The 12,771-nt window shown below is 43.8% G+C and overlaps 1 protein-coding gene across 2 annotated transcripts in view; it reads left to right on the forward strand.

Moving 5' to 3' along the window:
* The first annotated feature begins 282 nt into the window (after window positions 1-282).
* Window positions 283-12,771, forward strand: part of LOC311489260 (laminin subunit alpha-3-like) — a 51,511-nt gene continuing 39,022 nt past the window's right edge. Inside the window, exons 1-5 of one of the 2 annotated variants that reach the window (XM_084546257.1) lie at window positions 283-886; window positions 1,495-1,647; window positions 11,118-11,235; window positions 12,158-12,276; window positions 12,362-12,532. In XM_084546257.1, the coding sequence (XP_084402383.1) occupies window positions 614-886; window positions 1,495-1,647; window positions 11,118-11,235; window positions 12,158-12,276; window positions 12,362-12,532 (834 nt within the window). In that variant the 5' untranslated portion in view covers window positions 283-613. The remainder of the gene's footprint in view (window positions 887-1,494; window positions 1,648-11,117; window positions 11,236-12,157; window positions 12,277-12,361; window positions 12,533-12,771) is intronic. The other variant, XM_084546258.1, reaches the window with a different exon arrangement.

Raw genomic sequence — 12,771 nt, forward strand, 5'->3', positions numbered from 1 at the left:
TCATTTTAATAAATAATTTAATCGTTTCAGTTTATATTTGCTCTATATGTGCTCCCTATTCTGATGATCAAGCCTTGGGAATATCAAATTATTTCTCACAGTGACTTGAGTAATCTGTTTTTAAATGGCGCATTATAAAAGAAATATCTTGCTGTATGATTACTGTTGAATTACAAGAATAAAACAATAAAATTATGGAGCAATGGAGCCCACACACACACACACGCGCGCGCGCGCGCGCGGGCGTGAACTAAAGAAGAAAAGAGAGACGAGCTCCTGTGATGGCAGACCTTTAGCCTCACTCAGGGGATTAGCGTCGAGCAGACCGTCGACAGCCTGACACCTGATAGCTCCCAGTGTGGCGCACAGATTGGTTCGGAACACGGGAAGCTGTCCGCGTTTAGTGTGGGGACATGCCGCGCAAGGAGGAGAGCACACCTTCACCACCAGCGGAGTAGCAGTTTGAAACTTTGTCTGACATTAGTGGACGCGCAGTCCTACTGGAAGAAGAGCTTCGCGCGTAACTCGCAGCCCATTAGCGCGTTTCATGGGGATCCACAGATGACAAGACCTGCACGCTGCGGGTTGCTCACAGCATCTACGAGGATCTCTAATGTGGAACATGGCGAGCGGGATGAGGGGAGCTCATCTCCTCGCTGTATTATTTACCTTTTGGATAACACTTTTCAGGGACGCAGACGGACAAGAAACTGTTAATGACTTAACAGGTTTCAGTTTGAATCCACCGTACTTTAACCTCGCTGAGGGATCTAGTATTTCTGCCACAGCAACCTGCGGACAGGATGAGACTGGCACACCGAGGAATGATTTATATTGCAAGCTTGTCGGAGGACCAACTACTGGACTCCTTACTCAAAATATACAGGTACGAAAACAAAACAATCCGTGCGTGAAAAGGGACAGCACCACCGCAGAAGCGCTGCCATGTAATGCATTTGTAATAGGTTACATATAATGAACATGAAGTTATGTTTAGAATTTAATTACTGTCAGAAAGTCGACACAAAGTTGTTGTTTTTGTGTTTTTGATGAAGATGGCTGTGTCCCATTTGTAAATGCTACTTACAGGAGAGTTTAGAGCCAACCCCCCCCCCGGGGGACCCTGAAAATTCTGCCCGCCCTGACCAGCTTGTACAGCTGCCAGAAACAATTTTACACCATTGTAGTTGAGTACGACGTTTTGTAAAGGAAATACCCTTTCAACAGTGTTCTTATCCCCCCAGGATTTTCTTTCCTGAAGGGCACACAGTGTTTACAGTAAAAAGCACAGTTTGACAAAAATATGCCTTTGCATATAGTCAAGACTTCTTGTTGCACTGCTTTTCATTCTTGCAGCAGATAAGCAATTTGCCTTTATCACGACTGTCATAATGGCAAATTGAATCAAATCATAAACGACTGTCCTGATGTTTGCTGCAGCCATTGGGATGTCTGCGTGTGCTTTTAAAAACCCAATATCTGACGACATTTTAGGGTCAGTTTTGTGACTTCTGCAACTCCAATGACCCAAGCAAAGCCCACCCGGTGACCAACGCCATCGATGGGACAGAGCGGTGGTGGCAGAGTCCTCCGCTCTCCAAGGGAATAGGCTACAATGAGGTGAACGTCACCCTGGACCTTGGGCAGGTGAGATCATTGCACCTTTCCTTGCTTGAACAGCTGTTACCTGCTCTGTGAATAATGATAGCTGTGCGTTGACAGGAAGATATTGCACCTGAATGTTAAATATGGGGAGGGGGAGGAAAGTTTATGTTTTCCTTGGCCGTCGTGCTGCTGCTGCAAAATGAGTTATACTACTTGTATGCTGTAGCAAAGCACCTTCACTGCTGTGAAAGTGGATGTTTGCAGTGTTTTTGCACCATGCCATTTGTCAATGCTCCGGTTTTCTTTGCTTTTACAAATGCTACAAGTTGTTTGACATGAGCTGTTTCATTCCCAAGTACTCCGAAGGTGTTTTGTGATAATGTTTTCAGTTTGAGCTTCATCACCTCAGCTAGCACCAATCATGTGAATAATGTGCTGCCGCTGGATTGTTGCCAGGAGCCAGAGTCACGCCCCTCAGGCCGGAGACTATGCTTCTATCATGACCCATGTCCCTGACAAGAGTTTGGCCAACGGCCCATAAAACTGCACCTCACGCTCAATTATCCACCGTGAGGAAAGAGAGGAATGCTGTGTCTGGATTAGAGATCAGAAGGATGTAAAATCAGATTCAAGAAGTGCAGGTGGAGGCTTGGAACCCGTACACGTGAAGGGTTTTGACTAGTTCTGGAGAAGACTTCAGATAGAATATTGAAAAACTCTCTCTCTCTGCACGTGTTGCATCTTTGGCTCCCTGTAGGCGCTTTCAGACAATGGGTGTGGGCTTTTCTATCTCTGTTTTTAGACAGACTGAGCTGAGCGAAGATCCTGCATGGCTAAATATAGTCCACGCTTACAGGAGGATGGACACATGCGGGGCCTTGTGGGTTGTCTGACTTTAATACGCGGTAATGCCGAGTTTATTTGGGAGCCGGGAAAGCAGCATTATAACATTATAGTGTGCTAAAAAGAGTGTGGCTAGATCTCTGTGACTGCCAACCGCACACAAACACACACCCTGCCCTCTCTCAATGCGACACCACCTCACCCACACGCACCTGTCACACACATTTTTCTTTCGGCGGCATCTGTTGCAACCACCAACACTGTAAATAAGACTCACCTGCCACTATAGATTAAGCTGTTTGTTTTAGCGTTCAAAACATTATGTGAAGGAAAATCTGGAGCAGAAAACTGATTAATGAGAAAAGTTGTGGGAAGTAGCGGAGGCGGCCGTTATACGCTAAAGAGAACACAAGTTGGTAGCTTCCGAATCTCTGGTATACCAAATCACGTGACTTATCATTCTCATAGATTCTGCAAGCACCTTTCCATAAATGGTGGATTATATTACAGAAAAGACCCACAGAGAATGAATCTTATAATTTTTAAGTATAAACGTTGGTCAAAATTTATTGTGATTGGTTTTTGAATGGTGTTTTATTTACCTGTCAAGCAGTTTTATTGCTCTTCCTCTCCACGCACAGCGTACACAAGCTCATGTATTATCCAAGACAGCTGTGAAGCCGATTGACTGTTCCATGTGAAACTCCGATAGCTTTGTAGACCCCTTTGAAATCTGCAGGATAAATGATCTGCTCAATGAAATATGTGGGCTAGGCCGAGCTGAATGGGCGCTGTGGTTTCTTTCATGACTGACGCAGGTGGCTGTTCGGCCGTTGTCTTCACAGCTCCAAGTTAGATGCGTTAGATAATGGCAGCGTTGATGTTTATGTTAAAATGATCAGGTTCACAGAGAGGTGCCTTTTTCTTCTCAACGGAGCTGTTTCCGGTTTTTATGTTTCAAAGACGGTGGTTTGAAGAAAGCCCTGCCACGTTTAAAGCTAGACTAATCTGATCAAACGTGAACCTGGGAAGTAGTTGGGCAGACAAACCACATGTGAATGGATTTCTATGAAACTTCCCCCAGACGATAAACCCATACTTAATCTTATGATCTTTTGACTTTCATGTAGTACCAACAGTAGGTTGACAGTTTTGGTTTACAGTGAAATGTCTTTGCAGCTATTTGAAGAACTGATTCTCATTTCTTTTCTTGGTCTGCCACCAGTAGGTCAAAATATTAAGTTAAGTCAATCTTGGCAGTCTACAGTGTTTCCTTTGTAGACTGGCAGAAAGTTTTCTGCAGACATGCATGGTTCCTCGTGAAACCACCATTTTTCTAAATTTAAATATCTTGACTTTTAGCTTAGTTTGTCTTTCTGGCAAAATATCCTCAAAGCTTTTCACTGCTTTCATTAACTAGCACTGAGCCTCAGCGCTTCTTGTGACATTATCACTTTCCAAATTGCCTCCAGCTCGGTTCCAGCTCATCTCAGGATAAGCCCCATGTCTCAGACAGGCCAATGCAAGCAGGCAAGCTGCTCCTTGTTTTGTGACTTCTTGGCTTTTGACCCGCGACCCGTGACAAATCCTACCTTCAATCAGGAAATGACCTCGGTGATCTTCGATTGGCTCCTGTTTGACAGTTAAAGATGATGCTTGCCATAAATGTCTTGAATGAATGATTATGGCTGTAAGGAGATATTTATGAGACCCAAGAACTAATCTTAATTGTTTTTCCACTATTACAGATTCTCCGTCTTGTTTGTCCGAATACAGAAATCAGTCAAGAGCCAGTAAAACATTACACTCGTAAATTTATACTACATCTGTCGCCATCCAAATATTAATTACTTTTCCTGGAACTTTTGCCCTTGTTAAGCTATGTACAGGTCACAGTAGGTAAGCCGTTGTTCTGCTAAACATTTACAACATGTATCAGACTGCCAGTCACTCCTTTTTTCTGGGGAATGTATTTTAGGAGCCCTGACCGCATGTGCTTATCTGCTTGAGTGAGCCCAGAGTAGACCATGTGAGGCAAACATACCAGGGCTTACTGCTGTCTGTCTCCTGTTTGATGAGACTGAACTGAATCCCACTGATAGGTGATGGTAGTATTAATACGGGATTGAATTAGGTTCTGATTAGTTGCTGACTGATGTTCGAGGGGTTGTACTTGTGTTTTCAGGTGAAGGTTGAGGCTGTGGGTTATTTCCATGGGTGTGAGAGGTTTATAGTGTTGATGATGGAGCTTTGTGTGGCTTTGTATTGCCTCTGATTGCAGAGCATCTTGTTATTTACCCCGTGATTTATAGGTTGTGTACTCAGTAGGCTATGATGATGATGGGTATGCTTTCACTTTGTAGGGGATGTGAATAGGTGCAAAATCCATGGCTTGGCTTTGTAATGAAGTGTGAAGGGAGTGATCTGGTTCCGGTCAGTGTTGTGGCTTTAGCTCTGCTCGCAATTCTGCAGCCGACAAGAGACAAAGCTACCAAGAACTAAATTTTAGAGACATTCCCTTGGAAGCTTATCCTCTCTCTCAGGGGTCCACCTCCCAACGAAGTTGGTTTGAATGTTTTATTTGCAGCCGTCGCCCCCTTTTGTATTAGAATCCTTCTAGGCGGTATTGTGTGACATCCTTTCTGTGCTCTTAGACTCTCACAAAGGTTTGGTTCTTTCTAAGCCTTGCTGAAAGTGACCTAGCCTTCTCTTTTCACTGGGTGGATGGAAATAGAGAGGTGGTGTAAATTGGTGGTGAGAAAGTTCTTAAACAGAAAACACACATAAAAACACACACAAGTCTTGGCTGAACACAGCTCATTTTCTCGCTTGTTGAGGCCTCTCACTGAATAGGTGTTATTCAAGATACCATGCTTGGATTCACAATTGATCTTGTGAGCCTAGATTCATGCAACAAGTGGTTTTCAAATATATATAGGCGGAAGTCCTAATTGAAAAGTCATGTGATTTACAAAGCAAAGAACGGTGTAAACCCCTGTTGGAGCTGTTGTCTTTCTTTTTGCAAACATGTGCTTGCCATAAAGATTAGTTCATACAGTGTAACAGGCCCAGTCCAACAACAGAGACAATATCGGCTGTTAGACTTGTCCCTATTGCTGCGCTGACGATGGAGGTGATGTAAGTGCCTGTCTTTAGCCAGGCTGTCCGAGGCGCCAGGCCAACCCAGCAAATATTTACTACTCTACTGACAGCCACCTTATGCTAGTTAGCACTAGCTGTCTGGCTTGGCGTGTGCATCACGGGTGACTGTTGGACTGCAGCTCCTCCTAAATCTGGAGCTCCGATGTGGAAAGCTTGTGCGGTTTAAAGTGGGATCTGTTCACCTTTTCAAGGCCTTTGCCATCAATTCAGACGTGGTAATGCTAATCATTGGTCACAGGTCTACTGACGCAGGCATTGATGCAATGGGAAGTGTTAAGAGAGCCATAGTTTTCCTAGACCCATTTGGCCGTGCTGTTTCACGAATAGAACACCCATTAATGCTTTCAAGTTAGGTCATTGATAGAGGTGGAAGGAACTACTGCATTCAGATTACTGCAATACTGTAGTACTGTATTCCACTCATTGCTACTGATATAGTGCAGTCTAGAATCAACATTATGTGCTCAAATGTAACGGTGTTCGGTGGTTTAGAGATTCATAGAGATGTAAACCATTTTGAATTCTGCATGGCCATTCTCAGATGGTTTAACATTAACACTGACTGCAGAGGAAAACAGACAGTGTAGTGCTCAGTGCAGAAAACCAGAGTTAAGTGCAAATTCTTTAGCAGCTGCACTTCGGTCTTTTACACAGAGAAGACCATCAACAAGTAGAAACTTGCATGCACTCAGTGTTGTCTTTTACACCCTCAGTTCTCTTATAACTTTTGGCCAACTGTTTTTTCGTTACCGTATAACTAATTCTGTCATGGAGACAGAGAAAAATACACCAGACTACCCCCTTCCCCTTTCCACCGCCCACCTGTTGCACACAGGCAAACAGTTGTACATTGCATTGTTACAAACTGGGGGGCAACTGCTCCACTCCACTGGGCTGCAGCGTGTTGTCTCTGGCAATGGGTGATCCACTCCAACAGAAGGTGATGCCTGCTCTCCTTTGAATTGCATTCTTCTGATCTCACATCAGACTCTCAGGAGCTTGCTCGGGTGGCTTCTAGCTGTCAGGGCTCTGATCTCAGTGGATTTACTCCTCTTGGTTCTGCAGTGCCCTTTGGTTGGAATTTGGGATTAGGGAATTCAATGCCAGCTTCTTCACTGCACTTGCTGAAAATGATCAATGCCGGATTGAAATCTTACATCTCGTGCCCACTCAACATTAGATATGAAACCCAACTCTCTTGGCAACATACAGCGCCTGCTTTTACGGCAGTGTAATAATATTTGAAATTCCTACGCAGTTAATTTTACAGTACACTTCATTCCAGCGACACAATGAGATTATAATCGAAGAGATCCACGTGGCAGGCACGGCAACAAGCACTAACTGGCAAAGGATCATGCAATCGGGTCTTTTTACAAAGATTATTTTGTTATTATGAGCTACAGCTCTATTGCCCAAATGGCGCACATGCCTGAAGGACTTCAGTGGTGCTGCAGTTCACACTTGAGGGTGCATTTGAACTGTCTGACATGCAAACTCGATAAAAGGGGTCACTAATCTAGACTTGATAAATCACATGAAGTGATGAGAGTCTCAACGTTCATTTACACGTACAAGTCTACTGAGAAAGGGAAAAATGTTAATACGCTGTTAAAATGGTGTTTGGTCATGAGGGACATGTTGCCCTGGTTTGTTAATTAGAAGGTTAGTGGAGATCTGGATGGTTTATATGTTGTATATATGACACAGGGGGTCAAGGTCAGGAATTTAAGAATGGTGGCAAAAGGCGAGTGAGTAGTTGTCAAACAGTTCCATACCTGTCACAGCTCAACCCTTGACCTTTTTGACACCCACCCACAGCCTCCTACGCTAAAGCTCCTGGTATGACTCCTGTCTAAAGCCTGAGGCCACAGATACTGGGAGAGGCTCCGTTCAAGTATTGCTCCAAGTGTTTAAACACGAGCTTGTCAATCTGTTCAGTGTCTTTTGTACCACTGGAATCCTCTGCTCATGTGCAAAGCATGCCAGCACAATGTTTCATCCTCCCTCCAAACAATACGTAGGTACTGGACGTATTTCAAGACTGTATGTTTACACTGGCAAGACACATTTGGAGAGACAGGCTAAAAATTAAGCAAAGCCATGTCAGGGCAGGCCTCCTTCTTCCAATATCACACTGTTTGTTTCCCACTGGGTTTATTTCCAGAGAAATATTTTTGCCACTTTGGCTTTTGGCATCAAGTTAATATTTGGTGCCAGAGCATTTGTCATCGCAGGATTTTTTTAAGCTAAAATTAGAATAAACCTTGAATAAACCGATCAGCCACAACATTAAAACCACTGACAGGAGAACCATCTTGTGACAATACAATGTTCTGCTGGAAAACATTTGGACCTGGCATTCATGTGGCTCTTACTTAGACATGTACCACCCAGCTAGACCAGACCAGGCACCCCCACCCCATAGCTATGACACTCCTCGATGGCAGCAACTGAAAAAACATGAAAAACGGCACACAGTGTTGACCTGGCCTCCAAATTCACTAGATCCCAAACTGATCAAGTATCTGTGGGATGCACTGGAACAGGCCCATGTCCATTCTCTGATGAGTCACAACTGTTTTGGCACAAGTGAGACCTACGCAATATTAGGAAGGTGGTCATAATGTTATGCCTGATTAGTGTATAAGAAGAATGAGTTTAAGTTTCTGTTTTTGACATTACCTAAATATCTAAAAAATGTCTACGGTCCGGTTTCTGATACTTATGGACAGCCAGGGTAATGAGGATGTCTGATATTGGAACCTCACCGTACACATTAGGACAGTCAGCACATCCAGTTTAGAGATCATGGCGCTCTCTCAGATTGCTCTCTCCGGGTTGGCGGTGAGTTGAATGACCTCAGGCATCTCGAGGTGTTGTTCTCGAGTGACGGTAGAATGGAGCGAACGATGGACAGTCAGTTTAGTGTGGTGGCAGCAACGTGAGTGCTGTACATAACTATTCTGGTGAAAATGGAGCTGAGCAGCAAGTCAAAGCTTTCAATTTACCAACCTACCTACTTTCCAACCCTCACCTATGGTCATGAAGTTTGGGTAGTAATTAAAAGGATGGTATAAAAATACAAACGTCTGAAATGAGTGTCTGGCCTCAGCCTTAGAGATAGGGGAGCTTGGAGCAGAGCATTTACACTGTGGCAACTGAACTGAAGTGGACAAAGCACTCAGCAACACAACTATTGGTTCTTCACATTTAGCCCACGCATTGACGTTCAGTATATTTTGAGTACTGGTCCATATCAGTAATAAAGTTGACATCTACTGCTTTTATAATGTGATTCTTGGCTACTGTTTTGACACCAGTGTAAGAAGACCCAGCTTTATTTAGCAATCCCAACAACATAATTACGCTATCACGCACTATTAGTGTCTTATTTTTGTCAAACTTTATCACTTAGTGGTGGAGAGGATTTTCACTGCTGTCACTGACAGGTTCCTGAAAGCAGTGGCACGCTCTGCTTTGAGGCATTAGGAAAGAAGGAGAATGTGGTGCTATGTTTGGAATCTGAGATGGGTCTGCATGCCAGCCAGCACGTCTCTAGCCACCCATACCCCTTTTTACCCTCCTCCCATCTCACCCTCATACCTCACTCCCCCTCCCTGCCCTCCCTTATTGTCATCACAGCCCGTGCGAACTAAACTTCCTCCCGGTCTTCAGCAGGACCAGCGTTTTGATGGCAGGCAGCCCCTTTGCCAAAGCCTTGCTTCTATTTTTAGGTGACAGCCCACGTCTTCTGTGCGCCATTCAATTATTTTTTTGTTATTTGTGCATCCTGTTCCGTGTGGGTGGAAGTGGTCTCTGATTATGTTCAGGACACACCCCATACAACTTTTAAGACAGGAGGAGGAATGCTCAGCTGCTTTATTTACTTTCACCCTGGCTGTTTTCCTCATTGGCAATGCTGATTAAAGGACAGCCAAGTAAAAAAAAACTATTCCTAAACCTAATGATTATGTTGTTAGTTATTAGGGATTGTCAGCTGTCTTCTGAGAACCAGGCCAGACATTTACCCAGCTGAGCCCTGAACTCTCTCACAATCCATCAACCCAAGAGCTACTTCAGCTTGAGGCTTTTACTTCTCATGGTTGGGGGAGGAATCCGTCAAGATAATTGTGGATCCTCTTTGACACAGTCAATGAGTCCGCAGTAGAGGCTTTGCTCATGCTTCACTTTCCTCTGATATGTTAGCTTAGCTCCTTGCAAGGGAACTAAAACATGAATATTTCAAATGCCCGCCGGGGTTTTTCATCAAGGTGCTGAGGGATGCTTGACGAGTGTGGGCCTGCCCTCACCCCTCTTAAAGAGAGACAGCCTCTAGAAATGTCTTTTAAATAACACACGATATTTTAGGTACAGTCTTCATTCATCACTTTGATCCTGAGGGCAGGTACTGTACGTTGAGTGGTTGTGCGTGCACCTACTCTCTTGATCCGTGACGAATGTTTGCTTTGGGGTCTTAGCTAAGATTTGGATAAACTATGTTTCAGCCTTTACAAAGCAAACCAGGGGTGTGGTGGTCACCTGTAAGTGATGTGGTTGTTGACACTGGAGGTGCCATGTGCATGTTGGTCCAAGTCAGGTATGTGTCAGATGACAGATAACGAGAGAGCTTTGATTATTATAAATTACCTTTGCATTGCACGATGTTCAATCACGCTGATTGCTCTTACGGGTTGATAAGGATGTTGATGAACTGCAAAGCAAATGCGCAGCACTGAGCATCACAAGAAGGCTCAGTGTTGGCTGAAACAGTCATTGGGATGCATTTTTGCCCTTGTATGGTCCGTGTATTCTGATGCAAGGTGAAGACAGAGAGTTCAAAGAGCATACCGGGATCCTGCGGGCTTAGCAAATATCTTTTCAGTAAACTTGGCTGCACATTCGCCAGTTTTATTGAATCCATGGTAACAAAAGTTGGTGAGGGGTTTGTACTTTACTGTACGGACACATGGATACTGGTCAAGTCAAGTTGCAGGAATACAAACTCAAAACAGGAAGCCCAATGCCAGATTTGTCAGATTAGAGTAATTCCTTTATTAGGGGACTGGTTTGGAAGGGTCCTTCAGACTGCAGGTGTGAGATCTGGTGCTTTACCTTAAAGTAGAAAAGACATAATTTTAGAAATGAATTCACAGGCTTCTTTACTCAAAACACTGAGAGTAAAGTAATGAGCTGCTTACATCTTATCTTTTTTATAAAGTGCACTGTACATAACTGTACGGCCACATGGATGCTGGTCAAGTCAGGCTGCAGGAATAAAAACTCAAAACAGGAAGTTGATTTTGTGCAGTGCCTAAGATACAACAACCAAGCTGATGTTGTGCCCGGATTTGTACAAGAAAGGAAACAGGAATATTGTCAGAGCCCGAGGCCAAACCTTACTTGATGGAGCAAGGAGAGCACAGGAAACTGCAACATTTTGCCAAAATCCGTTCTGAGAAGCAGCTGCCTTTTGTTTACGCTGCTCTTTGTCTTCTGGTTTTTAGCTCTTCCATGTAGCGTACGTCCTCATCAAGTTCGCCAATTCACCTCGTCCTGACCTGTGGGTGCTGGAGCGCTCTGTGGACAATGGGAGAACCTTCACCCCTTGGCAATATTTTGCACGTAAGTTTGCACATTATACTATAATTTGCAGAGCTTTTCTTTTTATTGTATGCTGTAAAAACGTGCCTCAGTTCTTATGCTACGAAGCAAAACAGAATGAATGATCCTTTGAGTTGCTGGTTAGATTATGGAACTTGTTTACACATACAGGACAACTGACCAATCTTCTGACCAATGTCTACTATTCGCATACAGTGATTTGTGTTCAATTCTTTCTTTGGAATAATTAGAAACCATTTGTGTCATAAAAAAAATCATGCATACGTCACGTCTGCAATAAATCTTTTAAAAATAGCCTTTCGACAGAACATCGAATTAATTCTTGACATTTTTTTGCTAGTCGTGTAACGTCATACAGTGAAAATCAGCTGAAGTGCATACCTGGAACATTTGATAGACCTGATATATTTGCTAACTTGGCCTACTGTGTCTGAGTCATGATGTCTAATATGTAGCAGGCACCTGTTCAAAGAAATTACCAGGAGACATGGGTGTGACTCGTCGGATCAATCTCAGCGTTTCTCTTCATATTCACGTGATTCACGTTCATGTTCCTTCATGATCCTCCCACCATTTTGTTAGCCTTGAGCTTTGCTTTTGAATGATTTATTTGGTGGACAAATGTTTCATCTGCATATTACTCAGTTGTACAGTTTCCCAATATCACAAAAAGCATGCATACTGTATGCAAGGAATTTTGTTTGTATGAATCCATTTAACACTGCACTTGTTTTCTCTTTCCCCTCCGGCTTTGAATGGACAACAAGTGCTTTCATTGGCTAGTTTTTGCTGTGTTGAATTAATAATGACATAAAGTGAAGAGCAGTTTATATAAAAAATGTCACTATCAAACTGAAAAATAAACGTTATATAGGGAATGAATAAGAATAAAAAGAATAATGAGCTCTTCTTTTTTTTTCAGATTCAAAACGTGAGTGTATTGAAAGGTTCAGAAAGCAGCCCAATGCTCGTATATTGAGCGACGACGACCAGATCTGCACCACAGAGTACTCACGAATCGTCCCGCTGGAGAATGGAGAGGTAAAATATTCATCAGTTAGAAAGCCAGCCCAGAATAGCTCCATTTTGTGTGAAAGACTTTGTGAAGGAGACTTGTATTGTTTAGGTTGTGGTGTCTCTGGTCAACGGCCGGCCGGGGTCCAGAAACTTTACCTACTCACCGCGGCTGCGAGACTTTACAAAGGCCACCAACATCCGCCTGCGCTTCCTCCGCACCAACACCCTGCTCGGCCACCTCATCTCCAAGGCCCAGAGAGACCCCACCGTCACACGCAGGGTGAGGCACATACTGTACAACCTCACACTGAGGTGTTATGCTGGCAGACTCTTGTTTCCCATTTGGGCAAACCAAATTTATTGCTTCGCACCACCTACCTGCCAGCTTCCTTTTCGCTGACAAAAACACACTGACCTGCTCACACATTTATCTATGTCAAGGCCCAATGCCGGATCTGTCGGATCAGGGTAATTCCTTTGAGAGGGAACTGGTCTGGACAGGTCCTTCAGACTGCAGGT

This window comes from Chelon labrosus (genome assembly GCF_963514085.1).
Source record: "Chelon labrosus genome assembly, chromosome: 6".
NCBI classification, from domain to species: domain Eukaryota; kingdom Metazoa; phylum Chordata; class Actinopteri; order Mugiliformes; family Mugilidae; genus Chelon; species Chelon labrosus.